We start from the raw sequence: 21,651 nt of genomic DNA on the forward strand, positions 1-21,651 counted from the left end.
TTAAACCATTAAAGCGACTCCATGTAGCTTGATTATTTTCTATTGTTCAATGTTTTCTGCTTGTTGTTGTGAAAGTAAAAAAGAAAAGTTAATAACATGTGTTTGAAGAGCGCTCAGTAGGAGCTCGGTAATTGCGGTAAGCTAAACTTTCAATAAGAACTTTGCAAAAGTTTATAAGCTCTTACACAGTATAAAAATGCATTTGTTATTAATGAGAGTAGTTGGAAAATTTTCATCATCTATCTGAGCTAGAACTAGCAACTTTTTTAATCAGTAAGCACCATTTAAGTACCAAGTTATCTATTGGAAATACATAAATTTCCAAATATTGGATATTTGATTTATTGAATTCGAACAATTTCTCCGTTGTCTTTTCATTTGTGGAGATTAATAAATGCAGCGAGAAATTAAAAGTAGAAAAACATTATTATTCAACTCATCGGCTAAGTTGCTGAAAACAATATACATTTCGTACAAAATAATTACATTTAGAAGATGCACTCATAATCGCTGCTGAACAGGAAAGCCTTTGCGATCTGTGCTACTCTGGTCGGTTGTCAGTAGCACGCGTATAGGTACATACGTTTTTACAGCTGATTCCCCATTTATGTATCGTTATATTATTTAAAGAGGGTCTAAGTCGACTGTAACCAAATATTTTATACCCTGTCCAGAAAGTATATTAAGAATAATTCTTCATTTAATTCTCCCACTTACATGAAAGACAGGTACTTTTTTCCTAGGACGGTACAACTATCTTTAATTGTGATGTCAAAAACAAGAACTATCTGTCAACCAGTGTATTCAGCCGACCTCAGCTCTCGTGTCGAATTTGATTGAAGTCTTCAATTAACTCATAATGGTTTTCCAGGAGCGGTTCTTTGAGTTACAAGAATAGCCACAAGTCACATGGAGCTAAATCGGGTGAATACGGTGCTTACTCAATGATATTTGTTGAGTTTTTGGGCAAAATTTAACACAAATACGTTAAAAAGATTTGGTAAAATTCGACAAACACTGCTGAGGTCGACTGACATAAACAGCTGCTATGAATGATGGTGATGGAAAAATTTTGTATTAAACAACTCCGTTAGTCGATATATGTGTTATAAAGTCAACTGGACGCTCAAACATCTTTTACTTGGTATATGGGGTTAAGGAAGTATTGATCCTATTCAATAAATTTTTGACACAAGGGTATACTATTGTCAATGAAACATTTTCCCCGGGTTTCAGTAATATATCTCACATCAGATGTTTTCAGATTTGGCGTCTGAGTTCTTGAAAAGTTATAGTTAGAGGTAAATTCTGGACGTAAATATAATTACGTCTGTTTCATTGAGGACTCGATTTGTGCAAAATTTTATGCAGCGACATTGAATAGTTTTTGATTTGTATGCTAGAAAATGAAAAAAATCAGATGGAATTTGTAATTGTGTTATATGAGTAGTAGGCGTGGTGTAAGTCTGATTTCTACCCCATACATACTGTACAAACTGAACGATTCAAATCATGATATTTTAAGGAACCTTTTGTTTTTTTCAATAGTATTATAGCTGCGTTAATTTTCTCTTTTTTTATAACTAATATTAGAATTTTCGAACATCCGGCTAACTTTACTTGATGTAATTGGTGTTTGTATGTGAGGTACTATATGACACCCAGGAACATTTTTTTATTAGGTATTTCCCTGGCATTACAAGTTCCAAGAGTATCAAATGTTCGGTTGCACCCGAACTTAGCCCTTCCTTAATAGTTTTTCAACTATATTCCATTTCGTAAGAAGAAAGAAGACAGCTTTTGTATGTATATTTTTTAACAAATCGAAAAAATTTTATTATTTATGTACTTTCTGATCAAAATCATACAACGTTGTCAATTCGTTCTCATCATTTACTTAATATCGTATAATATTATTTTATATTATAATTTAATAATAATATTTCAATATATTACTGTTACCTTAAGAAATTTCATGTTAATCTTATATTGTTTTTGTATTTCTTTATATATGTTTTTATGTCTTTATACAATATTATTAATCATATCGTTAATAATATTAAATAACTAAATGTATATTATGCGTGCATGAGTATTATTTACAGTTTTATTTAATTAAATTCTTTCGTTAGTAAGATTTTCTATAATAATTTCACTTTACTTTTGCTTTCATTTTCACACGTCGGTTTCCTCGTATAATTTTTAAGAATTGCATGTGCTCCTTTTTCAATAATTCGTTTTTCAAGCTCACCTTCGAAAGGTGAGGTTTTTTTTTTTTGTTCTGACTGAACTGTAAATCTTCTACTTCTATTTATTGTTATAATGATGTCGATTTGCTTTTTAGGTTTTACTTATGTGTTTGATAATGTTAGTAGTAATAATTATAATTATGCGTAAGTATATTGACTACATTTCGTAATACGATTACATAATCCTGAAAATGAAGATGTGATATTCAACAGGCTACCTTCCCGTCGGCTATTCTTAAATATGTCTCCATTTTAAATACATATTCGTTTTAATTTTTTTGGTATTTTCAATATTATAAATTAGGTAGTATTTTTCTTATTATTTGTTGTCTGATAAATTGCTTAATGTTATTGCAATATACTGCAATTGATTTTGCACTCAAATTAAATTTCACATGACACGCATAAATTTCACCAATATGAGCCAAATAATTCCTATTTTGTTCATACATATATACGATTTGTCTGCATGATGTTGACTCAGATTTCAGAATTTCATTAAAATTACTGTTCAATAAATTGTGTTTGCACGCCTCACGCTTCACATACCTCTATGTACGCAAGTGTTATTGTATATGCTAATATGTATGTATAAATTATTGTAATAAATATTTCACAGAAATATTCTTTTCAATCTAGCAGCTCCGCATAATATTTTTTTTTTCCTTTTAAGATTTCAGCTCGAGGGTTGCTATGTATATAATACGTAAATATTGGTAAAACTCTCGATACTTGCATTGCCACTTAATTTGGTTCTTATTTTTTAGCTTTTTAATCAAATTTCCCTTATGAATGTAAAAATGTATGTTTGAATATGCATTAAACGCTCAACTCAAATGATCGTACATTATTTCGCGTCATTCAATACTTCTTTATTGCAATATTTTTTGCTTTATCTTTCTTTTTTGTTTTGGTTTTTTTTTTTTATTTCACTACAGCTTTTCAAATTAAAGCTTTATTAACCATGCTCGCATTTATTATGAACAAAATCATAACCACTAACTGTGAGTAATTTAAAATGCTTCCTAAAATCCAGTATAATCCCTAATTTCATCTATAAGCTTAATAATTTATGTCACTGTTTAAAATTTCCTAATATTTCTATAATTACATAAGAACAAGTCAAAATATGAGCATACGAAAACAATCTATTTGGAAGGTAAATGCTTGACAACGACTCTCTCTGAAGTAATTCCGGAGTACTGTCAGTTAGTTTAGTTAATTGTCGAACTTCACTTATACAATCAAACATAGACATACTCTAGAATAGAATATTTATTTTTAATAATAATAGTTAAAGCGGATTTACTAACAAAATATAAAAGACTAAATCGAAAATACTTCTTTATATATATTTAGCAACTTATGAGTATTTGTGCGATTAAATCAAATCTGATAGCAGACGATAGAGTACAAACAAAAAGTGAGGACTTTATAGAGCCACTGAAGCTGGTGAGTTCATGCCAGTTTACAGTTAATTTTACACTAAAAAAACTATTTAATTTGATATTTTCACGAAGATATTGTTACAGTTTGGTTTTGCAATTTATAATTCGTTTAACAATTATGGAGAAATAACTCATGTTCATTGTCAAAAACTTAAGTGAGATTTCAATAACGAATTATCGGCGTTTTTTGAGTCAAGTGAACATCATCTGGTAGATAGATTTGTTGCTTATAACGTTAAATAGTCATTTACTTGCTCAAGCTGCTTTCATCAAACTTTAACACCATTTTTGTTAAGGCATGTAAATTTTGTGTGCAATTTATTGATATTTTCTTACGAGTTCATTAAAAAATTGAGAAGAGATCTGAACCATCGAATCAATACAGAGCCATACAGGTAATATTTCAGTTTATCAGCCGAAATCTTTTGAATTCATTACCGAAAACTTAACTCATTCTCACTATTAAAAATCAGATTTTGTAGTGAGTTTTCTGGGAAAATATAGTTGGTTTGTCAAACACATGTAAATGGCCAGAAACAGATGTTTTGGGGATTCTGAAGGCAAACAATTAGTCTGAAGACGTAGGGATAAGCTTGTCAGAAAAGAAACTATTTATTCGACTTATTTTCATTTCCAAACAGAAGCTTAGTGCAGCAGCCACAACTTGTACTTGTCAAGACTTTTCCTAAGAAATCTTAGATATTTGCTTCCCATCTCCATTTCGAAATTAGGATTTGAACGTTTGCTTATTATCAATTAGTTAAATGCTTGGGAAAGCAAAATAACTCGAAATATTTTTTCTGAATGAGGCTACATGGCGGAGATTACAGTTTAATTAATAATCTGGTGCTTCGTTTGATATTCTATATAATCGTTCCTTGCGGAAATGTGGTGGTATTGCACTTTGGCTGCTGAGAGAGAAACTTTTGAAAAACATAATTTTTGTAAGGGATTCTGCAACCCTTTAACATAGCTAAGGCAAATTCTACCTTTTCATATACAGTATGTTAGATGTATATTTTTGGAAGCTGTTTTCAAAGTGATATTAAACACATGAAATACACTCTAATGGGAATGGTTTTGAAGACAAACTGAATATTTGGTTGCTGATAGCGCAGCTGCTGTAACAAGCAAATATGTACATGAAATAATGTTGCTCCTATAAATTTGTAATTAACATATGATGGACATTGAAACTATACAGTTGGACTTAAATTCGTCTTTCTTTCACGCTCTGCTGATTTTTATGCTCTTACGTTTTGTCAAGCGTTGTTCGTATATTTTCCACTTACATGTTGCCACATGTCGAAGCTTGATTTTGCGTATTTTCCTATGTAAATACTTTTTTGCTCGTGCTATATTCGTAATTGATATAAATTCCTGCGCATGAAATCGACTTCTTTTCCTCACTTTTTGTTTCACTTAATTGGTTCTGTTCATGATTATGTATTAATTATTTCGTTAGTTGTTTCAATTAATGATACATTTAAATATGTAAGTAACGGTTTATTTACTTGTATGCGTATGATTCTGTTTATTGTTCTTGCTTATATGTATTCTCATGTATGTAGATAAAATAATCGAGTAAGTTTTCTGTTCTTTTCTGTTTTAAAGTTTCGCGTCATCTATATATACTCGCATATGTGTGTATATGTATGTATATTGTATATATACTATATATGTATATTAGTCTATATTATCTTGTTTTACCGCTTATTATATAATTCAAATATGGCAATAAAATCTCTGCAATTACTTCAGTTCTCTTTTGTGGTTGTTGCTGTTTATGCTAAAGTCTAATAATTTGTTTGCTTACGTAAACTTTTGCATTGCTATCTTTCTATTTTATTATTTATTTCAATTTGTATATATGCATGTATATGTGTATATTTTGTTTCTGTAAATTTTGTTCGTATTTCCGAGAGCAGTTGTCGCGCTGCTGCAATTAGTTACTGATAGGTTTAAGTTATTTTTGTAATACATTTTAATTTTTTCGTTTTTGTTTTAGTTTGGATTTTCACTTAGTTATTGATTTAATATTTTCTGCATGCTGTATTTATCATCTGCCTTTCTTTATTTTATTTTATTTATTTTCATTATGTATATCGCTTTTGCTTTGTATATGGTTTTAGATCGAAATTCTTCTAGTTGAAGGCAATTGGCGAATTTGTTTTTGAAATTATTTACGCAATTACTTTACAGTGTGTTGTTTAGCTTATTAAAATTTTTAAACTGTTTTTCGGTATTCAAAGAAGTGTTTTAATGTGGACGTACTGAGAAATGAAAAGTAAATAATGAGTAAATAATTTACTGAATTTTACAAAATAGGATGTAAGTATATATATGTGTGCTATGCTATATTTGAATACCATATGCATTAATTTATATATTAGGTAATTATTTACTAAATAAAATAGATATATACACTTTGTACATGTGTTTGACCTAAGTAAGTTTATAACTTTGCATCTAATAGTATATAATATCCTAAATATTTATTACAATTTATTGCTAAAGATTTCAATAGGGTTGCTTTTATATTACAATACAATGTATAATTATTTTATTTTGAATTTTATTATTATTATTTTGAATATAAGGCAATTTTATTAGTATTCCAAGGAATAAAAAAATTATTGAATCCGATTTTTTAATATAAAGTGCGTATTGCTTGCGAGGAGTGTGACTTAGAGAGGATAGAAAAAAATTAAGTGACTAATTTTATTGCTTTGCACATACGATTATATATGTAAAATTTTTTTATCTTAGTCAGGTGAAATTTGGCTAAGAAATGTAGCGTAAATGTTCGCATATAAGGATTTATTCTAAAAACTTCATAAAGTTGTTTGTTTTAGTCATGAATATTTCATGACAATATTAGAGGTACTGTAGAAGAAAATAACCGACTTGCCACAAAATCCATTTAAATCAACCAAAATGAATGTGAATGCTCTGTGAGAATATTTCATGCACAATCCAGCAAATTAAAGGTGGCTGGACCTTGGACAATTAGAAGTCATGTGTATACATATATGTATTTATCTTTTGGTGATACGTCGATATATGCATAAGCAGTGGCATTTTGCAGTATTAATGCATTATAACTCAACTAAAATCTTAAATTGATCTACGACAAGAAGTCAGCAAAGAGAGAAAATCAAAGCTGTGTTAGATTTTGGCAGAGGAAATATATAATTTCACTCTTCAAATTTTATTAAGTATTATTTGAGCGAAATAAGAAGCGACGAGGTTTTGTTCAAAACTATTCACATTAAAATTTTGGTCATCTTAATCGTTTTTTTACAAGCAAGTAAATGTGAATTTGAAGTGAAATAGAACAGTACAACACGTTGCTATTGCAAATATTTAAGATACATCGTAGAAGAACAAAATAATAAATATCGTTAATTTAATGTTGTTTGAGTTTGTGAAAAATTAGACATTATAGATAAGATCATAGCTGCTGTCACACATCCCCTTTTAAGTGCCATTCTTACCTCAATCTACAATTGAATTTGTACATACATATTTTCTTACAAATGAAGTTTTGTCGTATATTATTAATATAACTACATATGTTAAATGTTCTTTAAGCAGAGAGTATCCAGAGCCAGTGAGGGTCCACCATCTTGTATCTGCTTCAGAATTATTTTTAGAAAGGTGAAACTGGCTCATTATATGCTTTTAGTCTTATTTTTCAAGCACAGCGTTGTATTTGCAATATAAGTAGCAGAGAAACATTTCTTTACTAAGGCAATACTAAAAGAATACGCATTAGTGCAACTATGTAAAACAAGATCTAATTCCAACAGATGCGCCTAAAAGTATACTAATTCACGCTATATATATTCATATATTGTTAAGGTAAAATGTGAAAATACATTGCGCTATAGCATAGGGCATACTTTCTTTCTAATTATTGTCTTCTAAATTTCTAAAACTTAAGCATATACAAAAACTCATTTCCTAGTTACTCACTATTTTGTGGTTTAATTAAAGTGCATAATTATGCTGGTTATAATGTTTAATTGATCTAAGTGATAATTGTTTAACTAAGTAAATGAACTACAATTATTGTATTTTTATGAATGGCAGTTTTCTACAATTTGTTAATGAACTTCTTCCTTAAACATTTTAATATTGAGAAATACTTACAAAATAAAGTTGTATGTTAAATTTCAAATTTTCTTGTATTAAACTGAAATTGGCGTAATTTACTGTGTTGCATTGCTGAAATATTGCAATTAGTAGCTTCTACAAGAGTTTACGCTTTTTAGTTATCAACTTATGACTTCCAACACAAATTAATAAAAACTATTAAATACTCAAAAATACTTTTTATAAACAGTAAATGTTTTAATTTTATCATAGTTTTGACGGAAAATATGTTGTAAAAGTCATATCAAAATTAACAGTAAATAATTATGTATGAATTTAAGGCTGTCATATAACTGGCTGCACCACTAGAAATGTCAATAAAATATTTTTTTTCCCATTAAAATACACAAACTGAACTGAGGAAAAAGATACAACATATTTTATATGATGGAAATGTTTTTAAAGGGACTGTCTTCTAGTTCGAAATGGAACCAAGAGCACTATACTCGGGGTAATTATAAAAATTAAAACACTTTTTTTGATTTACTTTACTACTCAATGACTGGATGTATAATATATTAAAATTTTTATCACTTGAAATTTAGAAAGTAGTTATTACACAAAATTATCTAGAGAAAGGCGTAATGATTTGTTAAGTCCTATTAATCATACATATTTTTCGTCACATAAAACAAAATCATAATCATTTTGTTAAAAATAAGTATATTTTATATTCATGAATTTGAATGTGAGTGGAAAAATTTCTAAGGACCGTTTCCTCAATATAAGATTAAGCGCCTAACCAGAACTTTATCGTCAAGAAAAATGGTTTTCTGGATATCTGCTTACCAACAATCTGTCACTATCTGTTCTCATAAGCTTTACTGAAAGCAGGAGCCTTAGCTTCTAGTAAAAACTTTGAATCACAGCTGTCAGCAGTGAAATCTTTACAAAAAAAGATAGGTGGCGTTCAGACGTGGACTGTTTTGTTGATCTTTATCATTATATATTATATGTATATATTTACAAGTTACGCATTTTTATATATGCATATTGCAACAAAAATAAAAAGATTTAATTTTCGGAATATAATGCAAATATTCCTCTGAAACACAGCGCTGTTGTCACCATGATAAGAATTTCACAACGCAAGTTTTCTGAACTTTTCTCTCTTCACATTCAGTAAAATCAAGCTCTCTGTAGAGAAGCTAAGGATAATGTTAACCGGGCGCTAAGAAAACTGTCCTAAGTAACTAAAGTTTGTGACTAGATATTATAAAGCATATTGTCTGTCTTCGACAACTTTTAAGTGTTCAAAACGAGGAGTTGAATTATTCAGTGAACTACTTTCTTGTTGCTAAAATATTTTCAGAAAGATTAATAAACCGGATGAAATAATTTTGTTCCAAAGGTTTTAATACAAGTACCACTTCTTGCGATGTTGAAAATTCCAGGCTGAAGAAAACGAGCAAATAATCATCCTCTTATTGACCCTAATAATTTGTTTTTAGACCTTTAGACCAATGAGCTCAGAATATCAGTGAAAAAAGAATTTGGAATTAATAAATAGTTTCTAACAATTCTACGTCGGTCTCAGTTTATCCCTTAAATCAATACATTCGTGGTTGGCATTGAAATCATTTGTCGGGCAATAGTATGAGTTACCTTTAAACCAAAAGAATCGACCTAGTGGTTAATAAGAGTAAACGTAAGTAGGAGTATATCATACATATTTATAAACCAGCTTATGTCGAACACTTCTAAGTCTGGCTGCGCCAACTTACTATTCATACATCGGAAAATATTAGCCACCTATGATTCAATTCTCTTGCTATGCCCGAGCTGTCACTTGTTAGAAATTAAACATTTGAGCAAACCAAATCTATTATATTTAATTTTTTCAATACTGCTGGTTAAATTGGTAAAATTGTTACAGTTAATAACCTTTAAATTATGCCAGTTAGCTGCATTTATACCAGTCGTTTGCTCGATTCATCTCTCTAAAAGGTCCTATTTCATGTCACATTTTTGCTTTTTCAAACTTGTCCAAGATAGGGGATTAATGTTGAGACAAATCTTAATACAAACTATACAATACCACAAAGAAACGTTAGGCAAAATAAATGAAAAAATACAAACTTAATTTAAAACATCAATACCCAATTACACTAACCAATTTACTTTGCTTTCGAATTAAAAGAAATGCTCCAATATTATACATATTGTGTGTGTATTTAGTATATATTTCATCTTAATTTGCTCGTGTCGAAATCATAAGCTTTGAAAACTTTGAAAATAAAGCTTCCGATGTGTAAGTACTCTCGTATTTTCGTTGATTTAGGCTACTTTATAATAGCTATAATAGGTTTTACAAAATGTTTGCTTCCATACGGTATATTTATATATATATATGCGTATATTAAATTATTAACTTGTACAGCTATTTTGGCTAATCGAGTCTGAATAATTCTGGTACCGAGACAATAATGCAATTAAGCATCGCATATTATTGTGCTCTAAAATACTTGTTAATATTTCTAACATGATCAGCTTTTATTGCAACTATGAAGTACTAATTTAAATACATAAAACAAATAAATGTAATATAGCAATTTCTATCTAACAGCTATGGGCGAATTTCACCCACTGCTTATATTCGCCATATTAAGAAATATTTTTAATTTGACTCCGTGCCTAATGTATGAAAGGAGATGCAAATCGATGCTTAATTATAAATGTTTAACCGAATTTGGAAAAATATACAAATTTATATTGTTAGTAGCAGTCACACTCAATTAATAAATGGCTAGTTTTGCATTTGGAAAATTATGCCCTCCTAAGTATGTAAAATTTTTCGATTGCTATGGAAATTGTTGCGGCATTGAATTAAGTTGAATATATTTGCTCAAAAATTTGTGAGTCCTCTGGTACAAAAGCGCCCCAAGGGTCACGAATACGTTCAATTTTACAAGTAACTAATAACTACATCCAATAATGTGAATTCTATGCAGGCTTAAAATATATTGCATATTCATTTATTGATACATATGTATGTATGTACAAAAACTATGCATCTCTTACATGAAAGTATAAATATTACTTTTTATTAATTAAAAATCTATGAGATATTTTTTGCGTTTTTTTTTTAGTTTATACGTTTTTTTTTTCAATTTTTACTTTCGCATACAAATGTGAAAATTTGTCCAGGAACAAATCTATTGCTAACTTTATTAATACTCACAGTATGCTATAATTTACGCATGATTTCAGTTTTATCATACACTAGTTGTTTGTTTAGAAATATTATTTTAATTACCTAATTTAATCTTTTCCTAAGTTGTACTTACTTAACCGTTATTATTTCGTATATGTATTTTGGTAGCATTACTTATTTAATATAATGATATAGTTCAATTGTTCAATTCGTTTCTATTGCTTAAATTTACATATATTTTATTCATAACTTTACAGCATTTATTGTTTTTATTAGTAAAAGTATTATTTATCTTACTAGCACCGCGTGTTTGTTTTGAATTTACTTTAATTTTCGAATTTATGTGCATATGTCTGTAAATACACTTGGTGTTTTATGTGAATTAATTCAATGCGATTTATCATTTGTGGCTATATTACCTTTTATGTTTCACTTTTTGAATTTTGGATACTTCAGTGATCGGCGTCTGTTTCTCTGTATGTGACACGTGTAAAATATGTCGGCAAGAGACTTGTGCTTGCCACCAACTATTGCTTCATACCCGTAAGGTTGTTGAATTTATGGATTTTATGTTTTGATTATTCTGGCAGTGTAATTTCATCTGTAGTCTAGTTACAAGTACTTCGCTATAATAAGACAGAGAATCCTTAATATAATATTTACACGTGTGTTTATGTAATTGGGGAAGTAGATGCGATCTAAAAACGCCTGGGTGATCTCTAAGATATGTTTTTTTTGTGTAGAACTAATAATATTTGGCTCTGGTTTTTAATTTTTTTTTGAAATGTCACATATTTATTGTAGCCGTAAATAAATCATTTACTAATATTTTTTGACAATATTGTAGCAACCCTGCATAAATACATTTAGTTCGTGAGGGATGAAATCAATAATACATATGTTTGGCTTTTGGAACAAACAATCACATGAGAATTCAGGAAAAGATATTCCGAAGGAATTATCTGGCAGCTTGAGAATTTAATTACTACCACTAAGTCGAGTCCGGCTATAACCGCGTAAACGGTGCCCACGCCAGTAAAGAGGAAGTCCAGGTTTATATTGACCCGTTGAGCTTTTGAAAACCAACCACATATGTAGGTGGTAGTTTGATTGCAGAAACTGTAAACTTTATAAATCTGCTGCATATAGATGCAGTATTAAATACCCAATAAAATAAATATAATTGCTGATTCACAAACATTCAAGTGGAATGTCAAGTCTCTCCGCAAAAATACTAAAGGTCGGTACACTTTGTCTAATTAGTACATATAAATCAGCTTATCTATCCAATTTTTATATCTATACAGATTGGATACATGCTATTAAGTCCTCATATGGGCTTTTACCTCCTGTCGAATTAGAAAAAACGCATAGGTAACTGTACATTTGAGCATTGCGAGCGAGCAACGCTGGAGAAGGATCAAAATGAGTTAAACCTTCGGCCGGAATGTTGCTATTTGAAAGATATTGGAAAAAGTGACCAACTTTTTTGGAAAATATGAAATTAAGCGCATTTCAATGGCACTGAAGAGTGTGTAGTTCCCAAAGCCAATATAGCGTCAATCGTTTATAATTATATTAATTATTCCAAAATTGGTAACATGGCATTATTGTTGTAACTTACAAGAGTATGAATTTATTTGTAATCGTTATGTAATTTATGGTTTTGTTTACAATGCAATTAGTTGCTTAATAAAAAGTGGGCAGTACGAGTGTCATTTGCGTTCCCAATTCAAAATCTGCTTCAATATACATACATATCTATAGGAAATTCCTAACTAACGGATGCTACCACAATCAATTGTATTTATGAATTTGCATGTCTGATGTGTACGAACCATATTATTTGGACGGATACTTGAAAACTATGTAATATACGAATGTTTTGGTAATGGATGTATATATGTATGCACTGACGAGCGACAAACCTAGAGCTTACTGTGATCGATTCAAAATTATAGCTTTGCATTTAACCCAAGCATTAGTTGGTAATATAACCACAAATTTCTGTACATCTTCATATGCATATATACAAACGTATGTATGTATGCAAATGTGCGCTTGTTTTGCTTACATTGCATATGAAATATTGGTTTTTAGTATTTACAAACTTATATACAACCCACATGGCATATGCCCAGACGCACTTCCGCATATACACATCTGCAATAGTACACACATATGCACATATATCCCCGCTCACTTCGTTTCGTTTTAATATAAGTTTCGATTCTTAAAAATTGGTATATGAATATGAGTATGAAAGTGCCTTCATACTGCTTACTACTGTTCAGTAATTTACGTAATTAATTATTTATTTGCTACCTTTTGCCTTAAATTTTCACTCATACTTGAAAAGTTTACTTGCTTGTGGTTCATAAATTGCAAGCACTTTCCACTGCTTTGTTTATGTATATTCTGTGAAAAACAGCTCATTATCGCCTTGGCTTCACTATAATATCTGCATTTGTGTATGTTAATGCATCAACCTAGGTAAGACTGAACTTAAGTATTATATATTATATACTTATATAAATATGCAGTGTATTTGGTTTCACTAACTATTTCTTAACGGTAATATACGTCGCACTGACGTAACTATTTCATAATGATATAATCTTGTCTCAACTCGTTTTTAAGTTCATTCATACTTTATATTATAATTTTAATTGTAATTAAAAAGTTATTCGTTTATTTACTATTTGTATTTGCTTATTGCAATGTATGCATGAATGCTCTCATGTACAGACGCACGAGTATGTCTTCAGATTAAATGCTACTTTTCTCGGTTATTTAATGAGGCGCGCTATATATGTATGTATTTATGTATGTATGTATGTATGCTTTGATGATTATTTTTGCTTATATCTGAATTGTTGTAGTTGTTTATGTGTTATGTACTTGTATGTATAGATATTTAGTTGATGAGTTATCATGGCTATTCTGCATATTTCATAAAATTTTCATATGATTTTGTATAATTACAATACGTTTACTCGTTATTTGTTCTTGTTTTTGTTTTTCGTTTCAACTGGTTTGTATGTATGCGTGTGTCGTACAGTACTCCTGATTAACTATGAAATGAATTACACTAATCTTGTTGTCGTTGTTATGCTAATTATTTCAGCTTATGATATTGGAATTAATATTTTTTATTTTGTTTTTTATTTTATATAAAATACATATATATGCAAGTATTGGTGTAAGTTGGTGTGCTGTCGGCGCTATGATAGATTTTTTTGGTTGGTTTCTTTTGGTAGAGTTTTATATAAAAGATGAGAGCTCTCCTCACTTCCTTCCTTCCTTCCTTTGTTGCCGTCGACAAGTACACCACTGCAAAGCTTTGAATTTCGAGCTACATGTGAATGTATCGATGCGATGTAATGTGATGTGATGCATGTAGTTGTGGGGATGCTGAATTTGCCTGTTATTGGTGAAGTAAACGCGGCCCTTTGCTGTCTGGCTGGTAGGCTGGCTGACTGCTACTTGTCCTTGTTGGCTCATTACAATAATGCAATCTTTCGCGGGTGTCGTCTCAGTCGTAGTACTTTTCGGTTGTTAATATAACATGACAAGCTATGAATATTTGGATGCGTCTCGGTGATTTACGAATGTAGGTGAGATCGTCTGCTTGAACACACTTAGTTGCTATTCCTAACATATGCTACGCTTAATTGTTTAGTTTACACACATTCGCACACATATATGTATAAACAATTCGTCGCTGTCACACACTATTTGACTTTTGGTTTATACTAACATCGTCTATTATGAAAGCGTTCTGCTTTTAATATTTATTTCTTAGAAAATGTATTTGTTGCGGATTATATTAAATGCCGGTGAAACTGATGGCGTTAATGTGGTTTCGCTTTTTTTGGAGTTTTTCTGTTGTTTTTATTTTTATTAGTTTTGCATTGGTGAGAATTTTTGGAAGCCGGTGCTACTGCTGCTGTTACTAAAGCGGTTTTGGTGTTGATATTATTATTTGTGATAGTGACGGTTATATTGAGACGACAAATTGCATTTTGTATACTTTCTAATACTCCCAATATCATGCATCCTGTATTTCACCTTTCAGTCCAGGCACCCTATGGTGTTGGTTATGTCCTAAACGATTGGCTAAATCCTGTACAACATCACGAAATATAACCGTATCTATATTTTCACCTAATAAATATAATAAAAACCAATCGCCCATCTTCGACCGACGAACGATTATTTCAATAGCGTCTCGACGCACTAACCTAAAATTGAAAATAAACAACATTTTTAAAATAAATCCAATTTGAATTTGCATATAAAGAATATGTTTTTTACGAGTGTATGTGTAGGTTTGTGCTTACCTAAATCGCATACGAAACAAGTACACCCTCATGCGCGGTGAAAATATAATTACCACCCTGTATATTAACGTTAACAGTGTTAGAAACGTTAAAAGTATGAACCAAAACCAAAGGAAAATGTATATTTTCTCATTAACAACATTTAATGGCAGTATGCAAATGGCGTCGTGTTTCTCCACCTAAAAAGAGAAATTATAATATGTAGTTTTTATACAAAATTAATGTATCCACACTTAGAGAGTTTTAAAGTTTTAGAACAGAAAAAATAAGATCCAATGAAACCTAAAATGATAAATTATGTGGTAAATATTAAGTTTTATTGGGTGTTTGGATAAAATTGTAGGATAACGCGGCATGTTTTAAAGTTCATACTGTCGCAACGCACCCTTTACTGGTTTACAATCGGTCCATAGTAGCAGGTTTCGCATATTTCCAGTCAAAATAGTGGCTAATAAGAGCGCTCAGTTTATAGTATGGCACTAATTGTGATAATTTCACACTTATTGATCTGCCAAACTGGAGACGCTTGACATTGACATAATAAACCAAAAAGTTATGGATCATTTGTCTTCAGCGCTCACCATTGTCTGAAAAGTTGATACCATCTTCCATGTTAAAAAGTAGAAGCCAATATGCCGTCCACATACAAATCATGCCAGATAGGAAATTTGTCCAAATGCAAAGAGACTTGGACAGTCTATTCGAAATTTTTGCGCTGTAAATCTAATTCAAGTTTAGTTATTTACGCCCCTTTTCATGAAATTTCAACATAAATTTTTATGATTTCTAACCATTGAATGCAAACGTTGGGCACATTCGTTTACTTTAACAGCTGGTTTGACCGCTTGCTATCCCTTTTGAAAATGCTACTCCTCAAAAACATCCCAGACATTATAATAAACTTTCAAGACGTGTGCTTAATGTCATAATTCACATATTCATATTCACTTTATAAACTGTGTCTGCCTATTTATAGGCTAATATAAAACTTTAGCACTTATAAATTTTAATACTGTTACTAATTTTTCAGTATACATATTATATCTTATTTATATGATTGCAATTTCATTGTCTCTGATTGATTTAAAATAAATTTTCTTTTTTTTGTAAAATGAAGGACTTTTGTACTAAACAGCGGCCGGATGATCACAGGTGCATTTTTTATACCATAAAGAACTATATATGTATAAGGTATTTCGGAGATTGTAGCTACGTCTTTGTCAAAAATAGAAGATGAGAAGATAGCTTGCCAAATAAAAAAGTTTTATGTACAAGTACTTGAGTTTAATTGGTTAGTTTGTATGACAGCTATGTGCTATAGTAGGTTGATCTGAACAGTTTCTTCGGAATTTATAGATATGTTTTTCATAATAATTTGTGTTAAATATTTTGAAGAATACTTGTCAAATTAAAGAGTTTTTCGTACAAATACTTGAGTTTGATCGGTCAGGTAATAAGGCAGCTATATGCTATATTGTTCGGTATCGGCGGTACCAACAAATGAGCAGCTTCTTTGTCAGAAAGATGTCCCGAAAACTGAGGGAAAAGTTCGCATTTATACATACGTATGGATGGACTTCTTTAACACATAAAAATATTAAAAAAAAAACAAGAAAAAACGTTAACTTCGGTTGCACCGAAGCTAAATACCCTTCACAGGTGCATTTTAGTTAGTATGTGTTCAGTTTGGAAGCTATATGCTATATTAATCCGTTCTGTACAATTTTTTGAAGATTATATTGTTGGCTTAAGAAACAATCTATACCAAATTTCGTGAATATATCTTGTCAAATGTGAAAGTTTTCCATACAAGCATTTGATTCCGATCGTTCAGTTTGTATGGCAGCTAAATAACCCAAATTGTGTTTTGGCAATTGTAACACTTTTTCAAGTCTAGTTTAACGATCTAAGCAATGAATTACCGGCTCTACAAAATTATAACTTTTGTTATCTTGAATATTTTAGCAAATGTTGATGTTTTCAATTGTTCAGTTTAAGAACTTCTTCATCAAAGTTTTATATGAGCTCGTATTTTTATAATTAATACTCTCTTGTGTTAGAAATAAAATTTATTTTCCAGTAATTTTTCGTTCATACAAAACAAACATCACGTGATTCCCACTCTCAGGGTCTATACTGAAAATATCGAAAATCTCATGGTTATAATTGTTTTGGAAAGTTTTGTGTTGATAGTTGAAACTTTTTTAGATAACCATAAAGCACCAAATTATGGAGGAGTTGTGCAATATATTCTGATATAAATTTAGGGATAATTCAGATGAGGAAAGAAAAAAATTTAAAATTGATTGAAGAAAGGTATAAATTTTGACGGGATGATGTCGTTTATTGCTGGTCCTTAAAAAAATATTGACAGCCGGAAAATTATGAAAAAAAATCGTAAAGAAGCTTTATTGAAACGTAATGTAAATAATACAAGTATGTTTTGGACATTCCTCTCTGTGTTTACTGGAATGTATCCGTATTAATTAAATACATATGTATGCTATTTTGTTTCGTGTTTTCTGATATAAAATGGAAATAAAAATTAAACATAAGCACTGGAAAATCTTACAAAATCATGAGTATTGAAGAATTATGTCTAAAAATATATGAAAGATTAGCGTTATGTATTGAAGTTACATACCTCCCCGCTTGAACCGTATTTAAAAAATGTACATTTGGTCATTCTAGGGAATATGTAGATCATGGGATCCATTCGATCTTCTTGATCGTCCTCCATATATTTTATAACCTTCCAGCCAAATTGCAAAAATTCGCCATCGAAAAATCGATTCATAAGAAACATTTGACCTGCGAATTAAAGAAATGTAAAGCATTATAATTATTAGCGCATTGTTGTTTTTACTTATTTATATACTACAAATGTAATATATGTTTATTACTACATTATAATTCCCTACCATAATCATGATCAATATAAATACTGTATGTAATTTCACAAGGCAATTAGCTATACCTGTGTTTTTATGTCAGCTATACTAGCATACCATTTTTTTTCTATATAAAAAGAGTCGGAAAGTTTGCTTAATATTTTACTTATATACTCCGGATTTTCCATACATTCCATATCATATAGCCAGGTATTGTGGCTATGTTACTCTAAAGAATCGTAGAAACATTGTAATGTAAAGCCATTACATCAACAACGGAAGCAACCCTCTAACTAAATTACATATTTACGCTTCTTCCCTACCCCACTAGTTTATTATTTTTGGCTAACGAGAGTTATCGCAAATGTTTCAGAAACTAACAATCTCTAATAACTAGTATCTCAAGAATTAATCGATTTAATTATTTACTGAACATGCTTTAAATTTTTTTGGTTTTAATATCAAATCCGTATCCGAACAATTCTGCCGCGGTTCTAAGCTGAAATTTTTAGAAATATTCTTGACAGTGTTTGGAATTTTAGCGTATTCAGAAACTCGGCATGTGTGGTACGAATGCGATCAGCTCAATGCTATAATTAATTACAAGGGTTGAGCAAAAACAAAAAGTTTGTTCTTGAAAATTACTCCATGAAAAAAATTTTCAGCAGTGGGTGGTAGAAACAAGTTCATTTACGACATAAATTCTCTGAAATCATTAGCTGATGAAAACACATATGGTGAAAAGATTCACGGTTTAATTAATTTCATGTACATACTAAATTCTCTAGTAGATCTAGTGAAACAACTTCAGTTGAAATTTAATTGGCTTCATTCTAAAGTTTTCAAGATTAAGTTTATTATCTGTTTCAACAATTCTTTATCTCTGAAAATTTGCTATTAATTCTCAACACTGTGTAAATATGTTGATTTGGCAATGTTTTGCTAATTAAAATAGAAGATGTTATATAATAATGTAAGAATATCGCACGTCAAACATGTTGTGTACGATGGATAGTGGTATAAAAATTACACGGTCTTATTTTCAAAATAAATTCAGCAACGGCTACTCTCAAGTTCAGCCGAATTGGAGGCGTACATTTGTTTAACATAGATAGCGTATGGAAACGGATCTGTTCGCTGCTTATAGAAAAAATCAAAACGAACTATGGTATGTACATATGTACGAGTATATCGGTTTTGGAAAGGAAAGCGCAATGGGTAATCAGAGAACTCTTGAATACTGTATATGGTGGTTTTTCCTTTAATACGATTAACTAAAATTCATTAAATAAGTTCCATGTGGCCTTTTTTCCAAAAATCTTAATCAATTAAATTTTGCAGGCTTATTCCCTTTTATAAAAATAATGGAATATGTTAATATCTATAACGAAGTTCACAATATTTATTTTCTCTATGGTGATTTTAAAGTTATTCTCTCTAAATACCAAATTAATTCATTTTTTCCTGCCAAATCTTTCCACTCGGCCCAATTTAAGCGCATTACTATGTACATGGAGTATTATCCATAACATTGAATATTATGGAATTAAAACTTAATACATAGGAAACCAACTACTAAATGTGATAAGATATGGTATTCGTTTATGTTATACTTAATTGTCCGATTTTATTTATTTTCAATACCTTGGTTGATTATATATTAGAAATTATTATTTTTTTATTTGAAGGAATTACTCCAGAAAAAGTCTGAATCATAGTTTCCATGGAAGATATGTTCTTTTTAAGTACCCGATGTATCGGTATAAAGGGAACATTTTTGTTAACGAGCCTTAATTTTTTTCTGTTTGGTTGGCATGACCTCTGTCAAACACCTTACAATTATTGAACAAACAACATCATATTTTTTCATTGTTTTGGAAATGTCAAATTTTGTTCCGAAATGTGATGAATTGCGGAAAGCATTAATTTTTTGATTCCATTTAAAGAAAATTGCTACGGAGGCACATCGAATGATTGTCGAGGCATATGGTTATCAAGCTCTATCAGAAGTAAGAAGCATGCAAAAGTTGATTTCAACGGTTCAGAGGAAATGATTTTGATGTGAGAACGTGGAAGACCATTAAAAAAGTTTGAAGATACCGAATTGCAAACAATGTTGGATGAAGATGATTCTTTGAGCCAAGAGCAAATGACAGTCATGTAAAATATTGCACAACAAAGATCTCAAAGTGAAAAAAATTAAAAAAAAAATATTCAAAAACAAATGGAAAACCAAAAAAACATTTGTGAAATTTTGCTTCAAATACACGAATGAAAATCAGTTTTGCATTGAATTCTCACTGTCGATGATGAATTGATTTGATTTAAGAATCCTAAAATAGAAAATCAAGGGGTAATCCGGGAAAACAATCAACATCGATTGCAAAACAGATTTATTTGATAAAGAATCAATTATCCATGTTTCGTGGGATCGGAAAAGTGTGGTATATCAGGAACTTCTAAAACCTGGTGAAACTGTTAATACTAATCGGTACTGTAAACAATTATTAATATGGTATGCATTATAGAATAGTTCTACAAAACACAAAATCTGCAATTGGAACTTTGGTCCACATATTCGGTATCTTGGTTTCGAAGATTTTTGGTTATAAGTCGACTCCAAAGACACCATTCGCTCAAAGTTTTATCCCGACACATTTACTGGTGCTTGATCAAGATCGGATGAGACGGTGCCACGCCTATTATAAAATTTTGACTCCGACTCCGTCCTATAAAGTTTTATTACATTATTCCAGGTGTAAAATTTAATGCTCATGCACTTTTAATAATTTAAAACAAAAGCGTTATATAGGGAATGGGGAATGTCGCCAGATTTCATTCCTTTTTGTGTCGATTGGGTGCCCCTTACTATTGCACTTTTCTATGCCAATTTACAGTTTTGTATCTTAAATTAGTACTTAGTTGTGGCTTATTATACTTTTTAGATTAATGTATATCTTAATTTTTACATAAATTATCGCTTGCACAAACGGACAGTTACTCGGGTTTCAACTCGTTTCATCATCCTGTTAATTTATACATATATAAATACAAGGTCTGTCACAAAAGAAACAGAACTTTTTAAATATAACTGTTTCTGGTGGCCACCTATTGGTGGGTATATGAAATAAAAAGTTTGATCTCTTGTTGACATTTCGTAAAAATTTTAAGAGAATTGGATAACTACAATCGATGTTATCGATCAAAAAGTGACAGCAACTTTTGGTCATCGGTCGTAAAATGCATATAAAGACAATGCTGATTTGTTTTTACGATTCCGAGGGTATTGTACACCGAGAGTTCGTCCCACCTGGCCAAACGATTAATGCTGTGTTTTACCTTGGTGTTAAGAAGCCCTGGTTGCACGATAATGCGCCGTGTCATCGGTCGACGCTTGTTACTGATTTT

General features: G+C 30.5%; 1 protein-coding gene across 8 annotated transcripts in view; it reads right to left on the bottom strand.

Moving 5' to 3' along the window:
- Nucleotides 1-1,811: 1,811 nt before the first annotated feature.
- Nucleotides 1,812-21,651, bottom strand: part of LOC105233123 (innexin shaking-B) — a 337,491-nt gene continuing 317,651 nt past the window's right edge. For all 8 annotated transcript variants that reach the window (XM_049455185.1, XM_049455184.1, XM_049455188.1 and 5 more), the window contains 3 exons: nt 17,997-18,163; nt 15,353-15,531; nt 1,812-15,253 (listed from right to left, as the gene is read on the bottom strand). In XM_049455185.1, the coding sequence (XP_049311142.1) occupies nt 15,061-15,253; nt 15,353-15,531; nt 17,997-18,163 (539 nt within the window). In that variant the 3' untranslated portion in view covers nt 1,812-15,060. The remainder of the gene's footprint in view (nt 15,254-15,352; nt 15,532-17,996; nt 18,164-21,651) is intronic.

The sequence above is a fragment of the Bactrocera dorsalis genome, chromosome 4, assembly GCF_023373825.1.
Source record: "Bactrocera dorsalis isolate Fly_Bdor chromosome 4, ASM2337382v1, whole genome shotgun sequence".
Lineage (NCBI taxonomy): Eukaryota > Metazoa > Arthropoda > Insecta > Diptera > Tephritidae > Bactrocera > Bactrocera dorsalis.